Source organism: Oryctolagus cuniculus, chromosome 9 (assembly GCF_964237555.1).
Source record: "Oryctolagus cuniculus chromosome 9, mOryCun1.1, whole genome shotgun sequence".
NCBI classification, from domain to species: domain Eukaryota; kingdom Metazoa; phylum Chordata; class Mammalia; order Lagomorpha; family Leporidae; genus Oryctolagus; species Oryctolagus cuniculus.
Genome location: NC_091440.1, coordinates 131810819 through 131829137, shown reverse-complemented (window position 1 = coordinate 131829137; position 18319 = coordinate 131810819). Strand labels below are relative to the sequence as shown.

Here is an 18319-nt window from a genome sequence, read left to right as displayed (position 1 = left end):
TAGCAGTTCTCATGGTCACACAGCTACTACCAAACCAGGTTAAACTCTCGTCTCCCTAAAATACTTTAAAAGCTTCAGTTATCTGGACTCAAACCGACTATATGGAGCCATCAGCAGGCAGCTCTGACAGATGCTGACACATACCCTGTGTTACCGAGACAGAACCTAGAATTGCATTTTAACCCAGTCTCTGTCTCCACTGCTTGCTCTCAAAGGGGTCTCTGCACACCACCCAGACTGATACCCATGTGGACAGCAGAGGAACAGGGGGCGTCCTGTGCAATGACACAGGAGGAGACTGGAAGACCTGACGGTGCCGGGCTCCTCCAGCATTGGGAGTCGGGCTGGGGGCGTGGAAGACTGGACGGTGCCGGGCTCCTCCAGCATTGGGAGTCCGGCTGGGGGTGTGGAAGACTGGACGGTGCAAGCCTCCTCCAGCACTGGGAGTCCGGCTGGGGGGCGTGGAAGACTGGACGGTGCTGGGCTCCTCCAGCACTGGGAGTCGGGCAGGGGACGTGGAAGACTGGATGGTGCCGGGCTCCTCCAGCACTGGGAGTTGGGCGGGGGGTGTGGAAGACTGGACGGTGCTGGGCTCCTCCAGCACTGGGAGTCAGGCGGGGGGCGTGCAAGCCTCCTCCAGCACTGGGAGTCGGGCGGGGGGCGTACCTCGCAGAGTGGCTGTGGGAAGCTGACCAGTGCATTCTGCTGCAGCTCTAGCCTCTCCAGGTGCTCCAAGTGGCCACTCAGGCAGCCCCTGCGGCTCAGGGCATCGACCTCCCTGAGTTCATTCGCTGATAGGTCTAAGGAGGTGATGTACTCCCTCTCCGAAGCCAGGGAGGACACGCTGTCTGACTGCCTCGCGTGGGACTGCAGTTTGGTCGACCCTGTATCAAGAAACAGCAGAAACGTGAGCAAAGGGCTTGAATCCATTAGGGCAAGGTGTCCTGAACACCTCCCGGTGGCAATCTCTCCTCCAGGCACTGGAGCTTCAGCAGAAAATGCATTTGGGGGGCCGGCGCCGTGGCTCACTAGGCTAATCCTCCGCCTTGCGGCACCGGCACACCGGGTTCTAGTCCCGGTCGGGGCACCGGATTCTGTCCCAGTTGCCCCTCTTCTAGGCCAGCTCTCTGCTGTGGCCAGGGAGTGCAGTGGAGGATGGCCCAAGTGCTTGGGCCCTGCACCCCATGGGAGACCAGGATAAGTACCTGGCTCCTGCCATCGGATCAGCGCGGTGTGCCGGCTGCAGCACGCTGGCTGCGGCAGCCATTGGAGGGTGAACCAACGGCAAAAGGAAGACCTTTCTCTCTGTCTCTTTCACTATCCACTCTGCCTTTCAAAAAAAAAAAAAAAGAAAGAAAGAAAAGAAAATGCATTTGAGGGCATGCGTCTAGCACCAGAAATGCATAATAAATTTAAAAAATTGAATTGGCTGGTGCAATGAAAAACAACAACAATCAAGAATATAAGGCAAAGGAGAGGCACTGCAGGCACTACCTGCAGCTCAGACAATTCACAGCAAAGATAAAAATGCCTGCTGGCATGTATAAGAGGTCCATGTTTAACCTATAACTAAATCTCATTTTCTGTAGCCTGTGGAGTCACTAGGTAAACAGATGGAAAAGTTACATAAGATGAAATCGGTATCAAAATAATTTGAACAATCACTGTCTTCTGCCCAAAATACCGATTTCCTGAGGATAACTGAAATACTTACTCAGTGAGTCATCTGATGACAGGATTTTCCTTTTTTGCCTCCGTAAATCTTCCTGATCAAAAACAGGTCCCTAGTAAACAGGTAGTGAGGCAGTAAGAAAGCTGCTGTCGTTTTATTGGGAAAAGAATATTTTGAGATAGAAACAACCAGGAAAGTGTAATGGAAATAGGTAGTATTCAAAATTATCAAGTCAAAACAGGCAAACACAAATGAACAGCCCAATCACAAAGAGAAAAGATTTTACAAATCCATTATAGTTTCAAAACGACCTCAGGAAACACCCACTTTTCCTTCTTTAGCTGAAGTGTAAGGAAACGGAAAGGCGGAGTCGAAACAGAAGCTGTCTGGGCGCAGCTCCTCTCCTCGGTCACCGCTCTCCCAACCTGAGATGTCCTGGGTAAATTCCAGCTGCACACAGTGCACACAGAGGCCTCGCTGGACCCACTCAGCCACAGCCACTCATCTTGGGAGCTCGAGTTAACACAAAACAACCCTCGTGTTTTCAGTGGCAAACGATGGCCAAAATCAGCCCCCAGGCTAACTTCAGTGTGACTTTTCCACCTCAGCCTGAAAACACAGCGGTTCCCCACCGCCCCAGCCAGGATGACCCAACGCCTCTCACAAACTGAGTCATGCGGTTCCTCCACAGCCGGTAACCATGGGGGACGTTGCAACAATGGCTTCTAAAAAACCTATGTTCAGGGTACGAAAGCTACATGGTTTGATGAGCAGTGACATCACCCACTCCATCTTGCTCAGTGTCTTCAGTCCTTAGAAATCACTAAAGGATTCCTGTCTACCCATGGGACAAGGAACGTGAGCAGACAAGACGGGCCTAGCCTGGGCTCCATAGACAAGGAGCTCCGAGGGAAGGGTGCATCTGGTGTAGTGGTGAAGACAGCAGCTCAGACAACTGCTCCCATGTCTGAAGGCTTGGGTTCGAGTCCAGGCTACACTCTGGATCCCAGCTTCCTGTGAGGCAGACTCTGGGAGAAAGCACTGATAACAAGGAGTTGGGTCCCTCCACTCACACGGCAGACCAGGCCCATGCCCAGGGGCTGCAGCACACAGTGAGTCAATCAGCAAAAGGGAGACGGTGCTCGCTCCCTCCCTCTCTGTCTTCACAATAATTATTTAAAATTAGATAAAAGAAAGAAGGGTAAAACAATCTGACATGTGCCTACTCAGTACACTGATACCCCAACAAACTCATATTCTACAAGCTAAAAAGTCTCTAAATGACATGACTGAGGACTGCATAGAATTTTTACATCCTTGTCACTCCCAGCTTAGGCACAAGTATGAGTTGTCAAGAGAATGCGATCCACGATACACAATCACAATTTGACTTACCAGTGAATTGGAATGTCTTGGCAAATTTGGGGAGCAGCGCTGCAATACAGGATCCCGGTAAAACTCTCCTACACCAATTGAACTTGATTTCTTTCTCACAAGAAATGAGCCTTCACTTCCTATTTTGAAATGATAAGATGACAAGAAGACGAGTAAGACAAGTGGACTCTGTTAGGTGCTAATGCAGCAGTTCAAGCACGGTATGCTGAACGTTTTCATTAAGAGAAATTTCACAGTCCATTCCCTTTGTAACATCTTTAAAATGATAAACTGCGTTGGCTTTTCCTTTTTAAAACTGGAGTACATCTGTCTTCATCACTATGTATGTATAGAACAGCTATCATCCACTAGACATTGAATAAGTGCTGGATATGATAGCAGGAAAAAATAAATCTATGCCTCAGAACAGCTCACTGGCCGGTGGGAAAACTAAACGGGTGCACCTGCTGTAGCCCATCTACACAGGGAGCACAGTGCAATCTGACCAGTGCTACTCCTTTCTGTTTCTCTGGGATTTTCTTACAAACCTCTCAAATCTCGCTTTAAATATCAGAATCATACTTGAAATTACCAAAACATTCCACAATGCTGGGTATGTCTCTATTTCATTTCCTCATGTCCTGGTTTCTCTTATGGACCAACATGGAAACAAACATGAGATGGCAACAAATGTTTTATAAGTGAAGGGAAGAGAATGAATCTGAAATACATCAATTTTCAAGAAACTAAAGATTTTAAAACTCCCATTTTTTAAAGATTTATTTATTTATTTGAAAGTTAGTTATAGAGACAGAGGGAAAAACAGGTAAGACAGAGGTCTTCCATCCACTAGTTCACTCCCCAAAGAGTGGCAATGGCCTGCAGTGGGCCAGGCTGAAGCCTGGAACCAGGGGTTTCTTCAAGGCCTCCCACTTGGGTGCAGGGGCCAAGCATTTGGGCCAGTTGGTTTCCCAGTCCATTAGCAGGGAGCAGTATCAAAAATGGAGCATCCGGGACATAAACAGGTACCCATATGGGATGCTGAAGTTGCAAGCGGGGGCTTTACCCACTGTGCCACAATCTTGGCCCAAAAACTCACATTGTTAAGGCTAAATAATACAGAAGTATTTCTGAAAAAAATTGTAAGATTTAAAATTATACCACTGTTTATTCTGAAATTCAGAGAATTTATTTTCAGTGTAAAAAACAAATTATAAAATCAACATTTTAAAAATAACCTCATACAATTCAAGATAAGTTTTGACACAAACAACTCCTTCCTGATTCATTAATATTTAATAAAATTTAATTAATTCTATATTTTAAATTATTTTTATGCTTAAGAAATCTAATAAGCTAGAACTTTATTATATGTATCTCATAAACATTAGTTATAATATTGACCGCTGTTGCGGTCATTTGGGGAACAAACCAGCGGTTGGAAGACCTCTCTCTTTCTCTCTCTGTTTCTGCCTCTCTGTAATTGCCTTTCAAATAAATAAATCCTTAAAAAATATTTGAATACAAGAATATTATAAAAGGAATGTAGTATATATATATATACATATATATTAAGATTTATTTATTTATTTGAAAGACAGAGTTTACAGAGACAGAGAAGATAAAGAGATCTCTCTTCTGCTGGTTCACTCCCCAAATGGCTGCAACAGCTGGAGCTGGGCTGGAACACAGCCAGGAGCCAGGAGCCCCTTCTGGGTCTCCCGCTTGGCTGCAGAGGACCAAACACTTGAGTGATCCTCTGCTGCTTTCCCAGGCACATTAACAAGGAGCTGGACCGGAAGGGGGGCAGCTGGGACGTGAACCAGTGCCCATACAGGATGCTGGCACCACAGGCAGCAGCTTTACCTACTACACCACAATCCTGGCCCTGAACATAGAGTATTTTATAATTTTTCTCATGTTAACATTTCTAACATTTTGCTTTATTTAAAATATTTGAGAGGTGGCGCTATGGTGTAGCAGATAAAGCTGCCACCTGCAGTACTGGCACCCCATGTTAGCGCCAGTTCAAGTCTTGGCTGCTCCACTTCCAAACCAGCTCTCTGCTATGGCCTGGGAAAGCATTAGAAGATGGCCCAAGTCCTTGGGCCCCTGTACCCACGTGGGAGACCCAGAAAAAGCTCCTGGCTCCTAGCTTCGGATCCGCACAGCTCCGGCTGTTGCGGCCAATTAGGAAGTGAACTACGGATGAAGACCTCTCTCTCTCTCTCTGTTTCTCATTCTCTGTGTTAACTCTAACTTTAAAATAAATCTTAAAAACAAACAAACAAACAAACAAACTATGCATCTCTGCGGCTGGCACTGTGATGCAGCAGGTCAAAGCCCCAGCCTGCAGTGCTGGCATCTCATATGGGCACAGGTTAGAGTCCTGGCTGCTCCACTTCCCATCCAGCTCTCTGCTAATGCACCTGGGAAAGCAGTAGAGGATGGCCCAAGTGCCTGGGTCCCTGCATCCACATGGGAGACCTGGAAGAAGCTCCTGGCTCCTGGTTTGGATTGGCCCACCTCCAGCTGTTGCGGTCATCTGGGGAGTGAACCAGTGGCTGGAAGACCTCTCTCTGTCTCTCTGCCTCTGCCTCTTTGTAACTCTGCCTTTCAAATAAATAAATCTTTTAAAAATGTATTTGAAGAGAACTATTTCAAACATGATGAAATAATGAGGACAAGTTTTGCCAATCCCCATAAAGAACCAGAAAACTGCACAAAACAAACCACAGAACTGGGTCCAGACACCGGGCTACAGGCTGTGCAGGACTGCGGAATCCCTGCAAGAAGGGAAGTGGGTTGGGTGAGCCTGCGATCACATGGCCTTCTGCCTGGTGGCAACTTAAGGGCCAGGGACACAAGAAAAGGAATTCAGAGAAAGCCTGAGATGAGGAAACAGCGGGCAGTGACTGCAGAGGCTGTCAGCGCTGGGACTCCCGGAATGGAGCTCGAGAAAACAAGCTCAGTAACCTGCTCGAGGTTTCCAACACGCTGCACCAGAAGAAACGTGAGAGACGCCTTCAGAGGAGGGCAACAGCACCAAAGCGCACCTGGATGCACACTCAGGGACAACTCAACAAAACATTTACAGCCCTGTTTCTGCATCCAGTAACGCAGCCTCAAAATTCACTAAGTATAAACTTTGATTTTACAAATCAACAAGTCAAAGGTCAAAATGTCTTTCTCAACTACAAATACAAAGAAAAATCAGTACAAGCACCGAAGATGTGAAAACCACTACCAACTTGACCCAACTGACATGTCCCGGAAACAGCTGAAGACTTGCTTGGCAGTTGCACACAGGACATGATCAAGTACTCCTTACACAGCCCACAGTGCTTATGTCCATAAAACGGAAAGGACAGGGGCCGCCGTCATGGCGTAGCGGGTAAAGCTGCCGCCTGCAGTGCCTGCATACCATATGGACATCGGTTCGAGTCCCAGCAGCTCTACTTCCAATCCCACTTCCTGCTAATGGCCTGGGAAAGCTGCACAGGATGGCCCACATACTTGGGTCCCTGCCACCCACGTGGGAAACATGGAAGAAGCTCCAGGCTCCTGGCTTCAGCTTGGCAAAGCTATGGTCTTTGTGGCCATTTGGAGAGTAAACCAGAGGAAGAAAGATCTCTATTTATCTCTTCCTCTGTCTGTAACTCTGCCTTTCAAATAACTAAATAAATCTTAAAGAAAAATAAAAAGGAAACGCCTGAAAGGGCAGAAGCCACCAGGATTGGTTCCCTTACCACAAAACATTAAACTGAAACCAGTAACAGAAAATTTTGCTAAAAACCCCCGAAGATTTGGAAAATCAGAGACAGTCTTCTAAATAACCCATCAAAGAAGTAGTCAATGGAATTAGGAACTTTTATAAAGTGTCAGAATTACACAGAGAAAGGAGAGGCAGAGACACAGAGAGAGAGGTCTTCCATCCGATGGTTCACTCCCCAGATGGCCCCAACAGCCGGAGCTGTGCTGATCCAAAGCCAGAAGCCAGGAGCTTCCTCTGGGTCTCCCACGTTGGGATAGAGGCCCAAGGACTTGGGCCATCTTCTACCGCTTTCCCAGGCCACAGCAAAGAGCTGGATCGGAAGTGGAGCAGTTGGGTCTCGAATCGGCACCCATATGGGATGCTGGCGCTTCAGGCCAGGGCTTTAATCCACTGCCTACCGCGCTGGCTCTGAAATTAGAAACTTTTAAAATGAATGAAAACAGAACAAACTTTTGGAATGCAGCTAGTGATGTTTAGAAGGGTACATATGTACAGACATAAATATTTATATTATAGATAAAAGGATCTAAAAATCAGTGTTGTATACTAAGAATCTATAAATAAAAAAGTCAATTCCATCTCCAGCCACTGTGGCCATTTAGGGAGTGAACCAGTGGACGGAAGACTTCTCTCTGTCTCTGCCTCTCCCTATCTGTAACTCCACCTTTCAAATAAGTAAATCTTTAAAAGTAGAGTCAATTAATAAAAATTGAGAAAATAAACATTAAAGAAAAATCAATAAAAAAGAAAAAAGAAAACCAGTGCAATAAAAATCTGATTCTTTGAAAACATTAAATAAAGTTGACAGTTGAACTAGACTGAACAAGGAAAAGAAGAAAAGATACCAATAACCAACATCAAGAACGAACAGATACCACTCTAGATCCCAAAATCACCAACAGCATAATAAGACAGTTATCATAAGTAACATTAAGCAAGCAAACTGAGAAACTTACGAAAAGGATATATCCCCTCAAAGTCACAAATTACTAAAACGGTCTATAAATCACAATCATAAATACAATAAAGTTATTAAATTTGTAATTAAAGTTTTCCTCCCACAAATTCCAAACCTACACAACCTGTATGGTAGGTTCTACCCGATGTTTAAGAAAGAAGTAGCGCTGCTACCCAAACTCCTTCAGAAAACAGCGGAGATGGGAACCTTCCAAACGTACTTTAAGAGGTCAAATCACTCTTTTAATTATTACGAGGAAGCAAAAACTACACAATAATAACCCTCACAGATGCAAATCCTTAACTAAATTTAGAAAATACAGTCTAATATTTATTATATGAAATTGCAATGAACTGTAGCCAGTGAGCTTTATCCCAAGATTTCAGGTTTGGGTTAACAATAAAGAAAAATCAAGGTAGCTCATCACATTAGCAGAACAAAAAGGGAAAATAGGACCATTTTGGCAGGGGCCGCGGCTCACTAGGCTAATCCTTCGCCTTGCGGCGCAGGCACACCAGGTTCTAGTCCCGATTGGGGCGCCGGATTCTGTCCCGGTTGCCCCTCTTCCAGGCCAGCTCTCTGCTGTGGCCCGGGAGTGCAGAGGAGGATGGCCCAAGTCCTTGGGTCCTGCACCCCATGGGAGACCAGGAGAAGCACCTGGCTCCTGCCATCGGATCAGGGCGGTGCGCCAGCCACAGCGGCCATTGGAGGGTGAACCAACGGCAAAGGAAGACCTTTCTCTCTGTCTCTCTCTCTCTCACTGTCCACTCTGCCTGTCCAAAAAAAAAAAAAAAATAGGACCATTTCAACAGATACAGAAAAGCATTTTCCAACACCCCTTAGTGATAAAAAGACTCAGAAAACAACCACCGGGAAGCAGCTTCACCCACATTTATGGAAAACCACAGATACCACACTTGGTACCTAGAGACTGGATGCTTTTCCCTGCATTTGGAAACCAAGCAATGCTGTCCAGTCTCCTCCCTTCTCCTCAGCACAGTACTGCAGATCTTAGTGCAACAGTTCAAGAAGAAATAAAACGTACAGACTGGAAAGCAAGAAGTAATGCTGTCTGTATTATTCGTAAACAGTTTAACAGTGAACACAGAAAATCCCACAGAATCTACAAAAAGTTACCAGAAGTCATACATGAGTTTAGCAAGTCCACACAATGCAAAACTCATATAAAAGCTAACCGCATTTTTTTAAATTTTATTGGTTTACCTTTCACATTTATTTTTCATTTCACTCAAATATTTTTCCTTTTAAAAATTTAATTTTACTCATTTGAAAGTTAGAGAGAGACCTCCTATCCTCTGGGTTACTCCCCAATGCCTGCAACAGCCAGGACTGAGCCAGGCCACATCCAGGAGCCAGTAACTCACTCCAGGTCTCCCATGTGTGTGGCAGGGACACAAAATTACACATCACAACAGTATGAGAAAATCTGCAATGAACAGCACTGCTAAGAGAAATCTGCAAAGACAAACATGGAAATATACACTGCATTTATATGCTAAAAAAATCATGCTATTGTTAAATCCCTAAAAATTTATTTACATATTTAATCAATATAAATTTTAATACATTAAACATATATTTAGATACATATTTTATTTGTAAACTAATTCTGTATTAAATCTATATTGTCAATTCTAGTAAAAACCTCAGCTTAAAATTAGTCGATTTAAAGAGTACATGAGAACACAGAAAACCCATAATAGTGAAAAGAACTTTGCAGAAGAATATCAAAGACCTCATACTACCGATTTCAAGACCTGCTATTGACCTGGCATAAACAAGACAGCATGGCCCTGGCTTCACGAAAATATGATCCTATTGCACAGAATAAATAATGCCAAAAATAGAACTAAACCTATAATTATCAAATAAGTGAACAAAGTTGTCAGGAATTTTTTCCCTGAAGAAACTTAATGAAAATTAGTATTTTCAACAAATGACACTGGTATATATAAATAGAAAAACAATATACATATATATGTCCATAGTTACATATATATAAATATAGAAAAAAAGTCGAATTTTTATGGAAAACATGCAAAAATCAACCCAAAATGGATTATAGATCTAAATGTGTAAGATTTCAACACTTCTAAGAGGAACCATAGGAGAAAACACCCACAAATACAGGCTAGGAAATTATTTCTTCAATGGGATAGAAAAAGAACAAGTCACAAAAAAAAAAACTGCACTTCGCCAAAATTTAAAACTTTCATTCTTTAAAAATTCCATTCATGAAATGAGAAAATAAGCTACAATTAGATAAAATACCTACAACAAATGCCTCCAACATAATTTCTATCTAGAATACACAAAGAACCCTTCCAGTATGATGAGACTGCAAACCAATCAAGAACAAAGTATTTGGGCAACCTACGAAGGAAACACACGAATCACCCCTCAGAAAATGGAAGTATCCTCAGCCTTATTCGTCCTTGAAGAAGTGACAACAAATCCAAATGAGCTACCACCACACCTGCACCAGGGGAAAGACGACACAAGTGCTGACAAGGGCACAGAGCAAGTGCACAGCTCAGGTACTCCTGGTGCCCGGCACAACCACTCTGGGAAGAAGTCAGACACAAAAGGGTGCATCCTAGATCGTTCATTTTGATTAAACTGGAGAAAACACTAACTCACACAATAGTGACGGCTGACAAGTGGTTGTTGGGGACAAGGGCAGAAGGGCACTTTTCTCTGAAGAGGCACAAAGGCCTGTCTTTGCATGAAAGAAACACTACAAAATTTGACAGACCACACAGGAATGTACAAGTCAAAATCCACAAAAAGAGTTAAAATGAAATTTTTTTTATATTTATTTTTTGACAGGCAGAGTGGACAGTGAGAGACAGACAGACAGAGAGAAAGGTCTTCCTTTGCCGTTGATTCACCCTCCAATGGCCGCCGTGGCTGGCGCACCGCGCTGATCCGATGGCAGGAGCCAGGTACTAATCCTGGTCTCCCATGGGGTGCAGGGCCCAAGCACCTGGGCCATCCTCCACTGCACTCCCGGGCCACAGCAGACAGCTGTCCTGGAAGAGGGGCAACCGGGACAGAATCCGGCGCCCCGACCGGGACTAGAACCCGGTGTGCCGGTGCCTCAAGGCGGAGGATTAGCCTATTGAGCCGTGGCACCAGCCAATAAAACTGATTTTTAAGAAGACACAAGCGATGGGCATTTGGCACAGCAGTTAAGATGTCACTTGAGATGCCCTCATCAGCTGCCTGGGTTCCAGTTTCAACTCTGCTCCTGATTCCACCTTCCTGATAATGCGCACCCGGGGAGGCAGGAGCTGATGTCTCCCGTCTGTGGCACCCTGCACCCTCATGGGCGACCCAGATGGGATTCCCAGCTGCAGCCTTCAGCCTGACCCTGTCTTAGTGTTGTGGGCATTTGGGGAGTGAACCAGTAGATGGGCTATCCCTGTCTCTGTCACTCTGTCCCTATGCCTTTCAAAACAAAATAAATAAATAAATACAATTTTTAAAATTAAAGTATCTGGATGTTGGCTGTAGCATTTTAGAATAATTCTTGCTTTTAGGACTCCCAAATAACTTTACTCAGTCACCCAGAGTCTTTGATCAAATTGTTAATAAAAAAGCTCTTCATCCCATTTTTATCAAACACCATTGTGTTAATCTCAGTCCAATTCACCATCACCATATGTGTTGTAGTATCACTGCATTTTAAAAGCTTTCTCCAGTGAGCTATTGAAATGTTACTATTATTTTAACAATAATAAAGGTAAATATTTTCATTAGGCATTTCTTACACATGAGTATGGCCCCAGGCACTCAACAACACATATTCTCTAATTCTTAGAGAATATGTACACAGCTGGGCAAGGTTGGCGCCCCAAAACTCAACAAGGTTATAGGGCTTTCAGAGCCAGAAAACTCTGTCACCTGCAGGACACAGAACCCAGTTCCAGCCTGAGTGAGAGTTCTATGACGAATGACCATTAGCCACATCGCAACTAGAAGCTGCAGTCACGCTGCCTGGAGGTCCTGTTTCAGCGTACTCAGTAAGCATACCTGCTTCTGAGAAGGAACGTGCTTTACTCAAGTTTTTTCGGGTGCATTCAATCAGGTTTCCGTCTCAGGTCCTGCTGGTCAACGTTCATGCCCAGGTGTAATAAAGGAACTACTTAATCCTATAAATACCTTCACTGTCCAGATCATCGCTCTGACCAAACACACTGTCCATCGAAGAGTCGGGAATGAAGGTCCACTCATCCAACTTGTCCAGCACGCCCTCAGGGAAGTTCTCCTCGCTGCCTGGGGCGGCCCCCTCCTCCACGGCGCTTTTCATCTGATGCCTCAGCACCATTCTGGCTAGTATAGAGCCAATATCTAAAATAGAGAGACACTGCAGCCTTAGAAATCAACACTCACAAAAGCCCCTGTTACACCAAAGTTCTCCAGTAACCTTTCGCATTCTTTCTCCCAAAGTCACCTTAAAAGTGATACCAAATAATTAGTAGGTGATAACACTTGTAACGATCACAAGGTTTCTGCTGCAGTTTCCTGTCAATACACACCCTGGGATGCAGTAAGTGATGGCCAAACCGCTGTGTCCCTGCCAGCCATGTTAGGGACATAGATTAAGTTCCCGGATCCTGGCTTTAGACTAGCCTAGTACAGACTGCTGTGGACATTTAGAATATGAACCATTGGATGGGAGAGTACTCCTGTGTGCTCTCTTTCTCACTCTAAACCAGAGCATACTATCAACCCAGAATACTGTACCCTGCAATGAAGGTGAAATAAAGACCTTCCCAAACAAATAGAAATTCAAAAAATCTGTCACCACTCATCCAGCCTTACACAAGATGTTTAAGGATGTGCTACACACAGAAACATGGTCATCACTAGGAAAGAAGGTAAAGGCAAAAAATCTCCCAGGAAAAGTACTAAGGAAATATGAAGCAAACAACAGGAACACTTATGGAAAAATGGGAAGGCCAAGTCATTCCTTATCAATAGTCACCTTGAATAAAAGTGCCCTCAACTCTTCAGTTAAAACATACAGACTGGCTGAACAAGACTAAAAAACAAAATCTCTGTATTTGCTGCCTACAAGAAACACATCTCACCAACAAAGACACACAAATACTGAAAGTAAAAGGATGGAAAAAGATATTCCATGCTAACAGAATGAAGCTGGAAATCAACACTCAAGAATTTCTAGAACATATGCAAACACATGGAGACTGAACAACATGCTCCCTAATGAACAGTGGGTCAGAGAAGAAATCAAGAGAAATCAAAAAAATTCTAGAAATGAATGAAGACAATACAACATATCAAAACTTATGGGATACAGCAAAAGCAGTGTTAAGTGGAAAGTTTATAGCAATTCTTGCCTTCATCAAGATATTGGAAAGGCACAAAGAAATGGGCTATCAGTACATCTCAAGAACCTAGAGAAACAACAAATTAAACTCTAAATTAGTAGGAGGAAAGAAATAATTAAAATTAGAGAATAAACAAAATTGAAACCAAAAAAAAAAAAAAACTACCAAAGAGCATTGAAATGAAGAGCTGGTATCAACAAAATAGACATGCCATTGCTCCCCCCAAAAAGGGAGAAGATCCAAATCAATAAAAATCAGAGATGAAAAAGGAAAGGTAACAACAGATACAATGGGAATGAAAAGAATCATCAGAAATTACTACAAGAGCTGTATACCAACAAACTGGGAAACCTAGAAGAAATGGACAGATTCCTAGACACATAGAATCTACCCAAGATGAACCATGAAGACATAGAAAACCAAAGAGATCCATAACCAAGACAGAAAATCAATCAGTAATAAAGGCCCTCCCAACAAAGAAAAGCCCAGGACCAGATGGCTTCACTGCTGATTTCTACCAGACATTTAAAGAAGTAACTCCAATTCTTCACAAGCTATTCACAACAACTGAAAGAGAGGGAGTTGTCCCAAATTCCTTCTATGAAGCCAGCATCACCTCAATTCCTAAAACTGAAAAAGATGCAACAGAGAAAGAGAATGACAGACCAATTTCCCTGATAAACATAGATGCAAAACTCCTCAACAACATACTGGTCAATTGATTCCAATAGCACACCAGAAAGCTCATTCACTTGGACCAAGTGGGATTTGTCCCTGGTATGCAGGGATGGTTCAACATTTGCAAATCAATCAATGTGATACAGCACATTTACAAACTGAAGAACAAAAACCATATGATTATCTCAATAGATGCAGAGAAAGCATTTGATAAAATACAACACCCTTTTATGATGAAAACTTTAACCAAATTTGGTATAGAAGGAAGAATACTCAACACAATCAAGGCTATTTATGACAAACCCAATGCCAGCATGATATTGAATGGGAAAAGTTGGAAGCATTCCCACTGAGATCTGATACCACACAAGGATGCCAAGTCTCACCACTGCTATTCAGGATACTACTGGAAGTATTAGCCAGAGCAATTAGGCAAGAAAAAGAAATCAAAGGGATACAAATTGGGAAAAGAAGAAGTAAAACTATTCCTATTTGCAGATGACATGATTCTATAAATAGGGGATCTTAAAGACTCCACTAAGAGACTATGGGAACTCATAGAAGAGTTTGGTAAAGTTGCAGGATATGAAATCAACACACACAAATCAATAGCCTTTTTATACACAGACAGTGCCATGGCTGAGAAAGAACTTCTAAAATCAATCTCATTCACAATGGCTACAAAAAGATCGAATATCTTAGAATAAACTTAACCAAGGACATCAAAGATCTCTATGATGAGAATTACAAAACATTAAATAAAGAAACAGAAGATGACACAAAAAAAATGAAAAAAAATCACGTTCATGGTTTGGAAGAATAAATATCATCAAGATGTCCATACTAATGAAAGCAATTCAAAGATTCAATGCAATCCCAATCAAAATATGAAGAACATTATTCTGAGATGTAGAAAAAAACTATGCTTAAATTCATACAGAAACACAGGAGATCCTGAGTAACTAAAGCCACCTTATACAGCAAAAACAAAGCCAGAAAAATCACAAAAGCAGATTTTGAAACATAATACAGTGCAGTTATAATCAAAACAGTCTGGTACTAGCACAAAAACAGATGGATAGACCAATGAAACAGAATAGAAATGCCAGAAATTAACCCATGCATGTACAACTGACCCATCTTTGGCAAAGAAGCTAAAATCAATCCCTGGAGCCAGGACAGTCTCTTCAACAAACAGTGCTGGGAAAACTGGATCTCCATGTGCAGAAATATGAAGCAGGACCCCCACCTTACACCTTACACAAAAATCCACTCAAAATGGATCAAAACCTAAATCTATGACCCGATACCATCAAACTACTGGAGAATGTTGGGAAAACCCTGCAAGACATTGGCATAGGAAAGAGTTCTTGGAAAGACCCCAGAGGCACAGGCAATCAGAGCCAAAACTGACAAATGGGAATACATCAAATAGAGAAGCTTCTGCACTGCAAAAGAAGCACTCAGCAAAGAAACAGAATGGCAGAAATTACTTACAAACTCTGCAACTGATACAGGCTTAATGACCAGAACATATAAAGAGCTCAAGAAACTCAACAACAACAAAACAAACAACCCAGTTAAGAAATGGGCAATGGATTTAAAGAGGCATTTTTCAAAAGAAGAAATCCAAATGGCCAAGAGACACATGAAAAAACGCTCAGACGCCGGCGCCGCGGCTCACTAGGCTAATCCTCCGCCTAGCGGCGCCGGCACACCGGGTTCTAGTCCCAGTCGGGGCGCCGGATTCTGTCCCGGTTGCCCCTCTTCCAGGCCAGCCCTCTGCTGTGGCCAGGGAGTGCAGTGGAGGATGGCCCAAGTGCTTGGGCCCTGCACCCCATGGGAGACCAGGAAAAGCACCTGGCTCCTGGCTCCTGCCATCGGATCAGTGCGGTGCACTGGCTGCAGCGGCCATTGGAGGGTGAACCAACGGCAAAGGAAGACCTTTCTCTCTGTCTCTCTCTCTCACTGTCCACTCTGCCTGTCAAAAAAAAAAAAATGCTCAGGATCCCTAGCCATCAGGGAATGCAAATCAAAACCACAATGAAGTTTCACCTCATCCTCATTAGAATGGCTTTCATACAGCAATCAACAAACAACAGATGCTGGTGAGGACGTGGGGGAAAAGTACTCTAACCCACTGTTGGTGGGAACATAAACTGGTGTAACTACTGTAGCAGGCAGTATGGAGATAACTCAGAAATCTGAATTCAGACCTCCCATATGACCCAGCCATCCTGCTCCTGGGAATTTACCCATGGGAAATGATATCAGCATATGAAGAGTTATCTGTACCCCCATGTTTATTGCAGCTCAATTCACAATAGTTAAGATAGGAAATCAACCCAAATCTCCATCAACTGAAGGCTGGATAAAGAAATTATGGGATATGTACACTATGGAATACTCCATGTTAAAAAAAAAAAAAAAGAAATCCTGTCGTTTGCAACAAACTAGATGAAACTGGAAAACATCACACTTAGTGAAACAATCCAGTCCCAAAAGGACAAATACCATTTGTTCTCCCTGATCTGTGATAACTAATAGAGATCCTAAAAGGTAATCCACAGAAACATAATTGACACTTTGAGATGCAATGACTTTAAACAGCCCTGTCTCAACTGTTGAGGATCAGTTTTTTTCCATAGTATTTGTTGAATTATTTACTTAGTATAGAGTTAATCTCATGTGTATAAAGTTAACTGAAAATGCATCTCAGTGAAAAATAAGAATAGGAATAGCAGAGGAGGAGGAAAGATGGGTGTGTGGGTAGGAGGGTGGGCAGGGTGAGAAGAATTACTATGCTCCTTAAGTTGTATCTATGAAATGCAGGAAGTGTGCATACCTTAAATAAAAGGCGTCTAGTAAAAATAATATAATATAGGCTGGCGCCGTGGCTCACTAGGCTAATCCTCCGCCTTGCAGCGCCCGCACACCAGGTTCTAGTCCCAGTCGGGGCACCGGATTCTGTCCCGGTTGCCCCTCTTCCAGGCCAGCTCTCTGCTGTGGCCCGGGAGGGAAGTGGAGGATGGCCCAGGTGTTGGGCCCTGCACCCCATGGGAGACCAGGATAAGTACCTGGCTCCTGCCATTGGATCAGCGTGGTGTGCCGGCCGCAGCGCACCGGCCACGGCGGCCATTGGAGAGTGAACCAATGGCAAAGGAAGACCTTTCTCTCTGTCTCTCTCTCTCACTGTCTACTCTGCCTGTCAAAAAACAAATATAATATATATGAAATATAAATTAACTTGAAAGTATAAACAAACTAAAAGTTGAGCCTTTGGTATAGTAGTTACGTCACATCTTGGGATGCCTGCATTCCATATTGGAGTCCCTGCTTTGAGTCCTGGCTATTCGGTTTCCAGTCAAACTTCCTGCTAATATACACCCTGGGACGCAGCAGGTGACAGCCCAAGTGAGATGCACCCTGAGCTCCATGCTGCTGGTTCTGACTGGACCCAGTCTGTTGTGGGCATCTGGGGAGTGAACCAGCAGAGGCAAGATGAGTCTGTCTGCCTGTCTCCAACTAACTTTAAATAAAAAGAAAAGTAATTAATTTAAAAAAAAGAAAATATATCTCTAACTGAAATACAAAGTATGTATGAAGCTGAAAATGCAAACTAGATATTTATGCATTGCATACATATTTAAAGTCTAGGAAAAGTATCCATTCTAAGCATCTGTACAGGATAAACTAAGTTAATTTTTTCTTTATCATTTTTGGGTTTCTGTTTCTAAAATGAGCACACATTACTTTTATAAAAATAATACAAGATAAAAAAGGAAAATAATCCCTTGTCACTATCCCACTGGAATGTTTTCTTTTACTCTTTTGCTCTCTCATAAAGAACCTAAATGTACTATCAGTTTCACTCATTTCATGCCCCACTCCAAAACCCAAACTCAGTGTTTTGTTTTGTTTTGTTTTTGTTTTGCTTAGAGTCTATCAAACTGGAATGAATACCAATTACAAGACCAGTGACACCAAAAACACCAAGGGAAATACGAATTTCACAAAATATCCTTGCTAAACTCACTTGTTTGTTTCCTTAAATTGGATGTCTTATCTGGAAATAAAGGACCGAGCCAGGAAGGCTCAATTTTCCCAATACCAAATCCTCCGAGACAGATGCTGTTGTTGGCCAGATCCAGGGCCAGCCTCTTCAAGAGCAGGCTGATGACCTGGCTGTCGCCCTTCCCGATGCTGACGGCCAGCGCCTTGCGCACGTCCTGCTCCCGGGACCCGCTGTCCAGCAGCAGCTCCACCAGCTTGGGGCTGCTCTCCTTCTCACAGACCTGCTCAAGAAAACAGACAAATTACTCCCAAGAGCCTTCCCTTGGGGAGACAGGCAAATTCCAGGTGGGGCGACTTCTCTGTACATCTCAAATTTAGATTGAAGCAAAGTAAAAGGAGGTAAAAGTGACCTTTGAAACAGACAGAAAATTCCCCGAGATTAGTGCCACCAACACGGGAGAAGCATAAAG

General features: G+C 43.4%; 1 protein-coding gene across 5 annotated transcripts in view; it reads right to left on the bottom strand.

Annotated features, from left to right (window-relative positions):
* LRRK2 (leucine rich repeat kinase 2) overlaps positions 1 to 18319 on the bottom strand; it is a 161976-nt gene that overhangs the window by 80371 nt on the left and 63286 nt on the right. For all 5 annotated transcript variants that reach the window (XM_070049663.1, XM_070049662.1, XM_070049661.1 and 2 more), the window contains exons 19-23: positions 17872 to 18130; positions 11965 to 12153; positions 3068 to 3186; positions 1715 to 1784; positions 667 to 884 (exon numbers count right to left, since the gene is read on the bottom strand). In XM_070049663.1, the coding sequence (XP_069905764.1) occupies positions 667 to 884; positions 1715 to 1784; positions 3068 to 3186; positions 11965 to 12153; positions 17872 to 18130 (855 nt within the window). The remainder of the gene's footprint in view (positions 1 to 666; positions 885 to 1714; positions 1785 to 3067; positions 3187 to 11964; positions 12154 to 17871; positions 18131 to 18319) is intronic.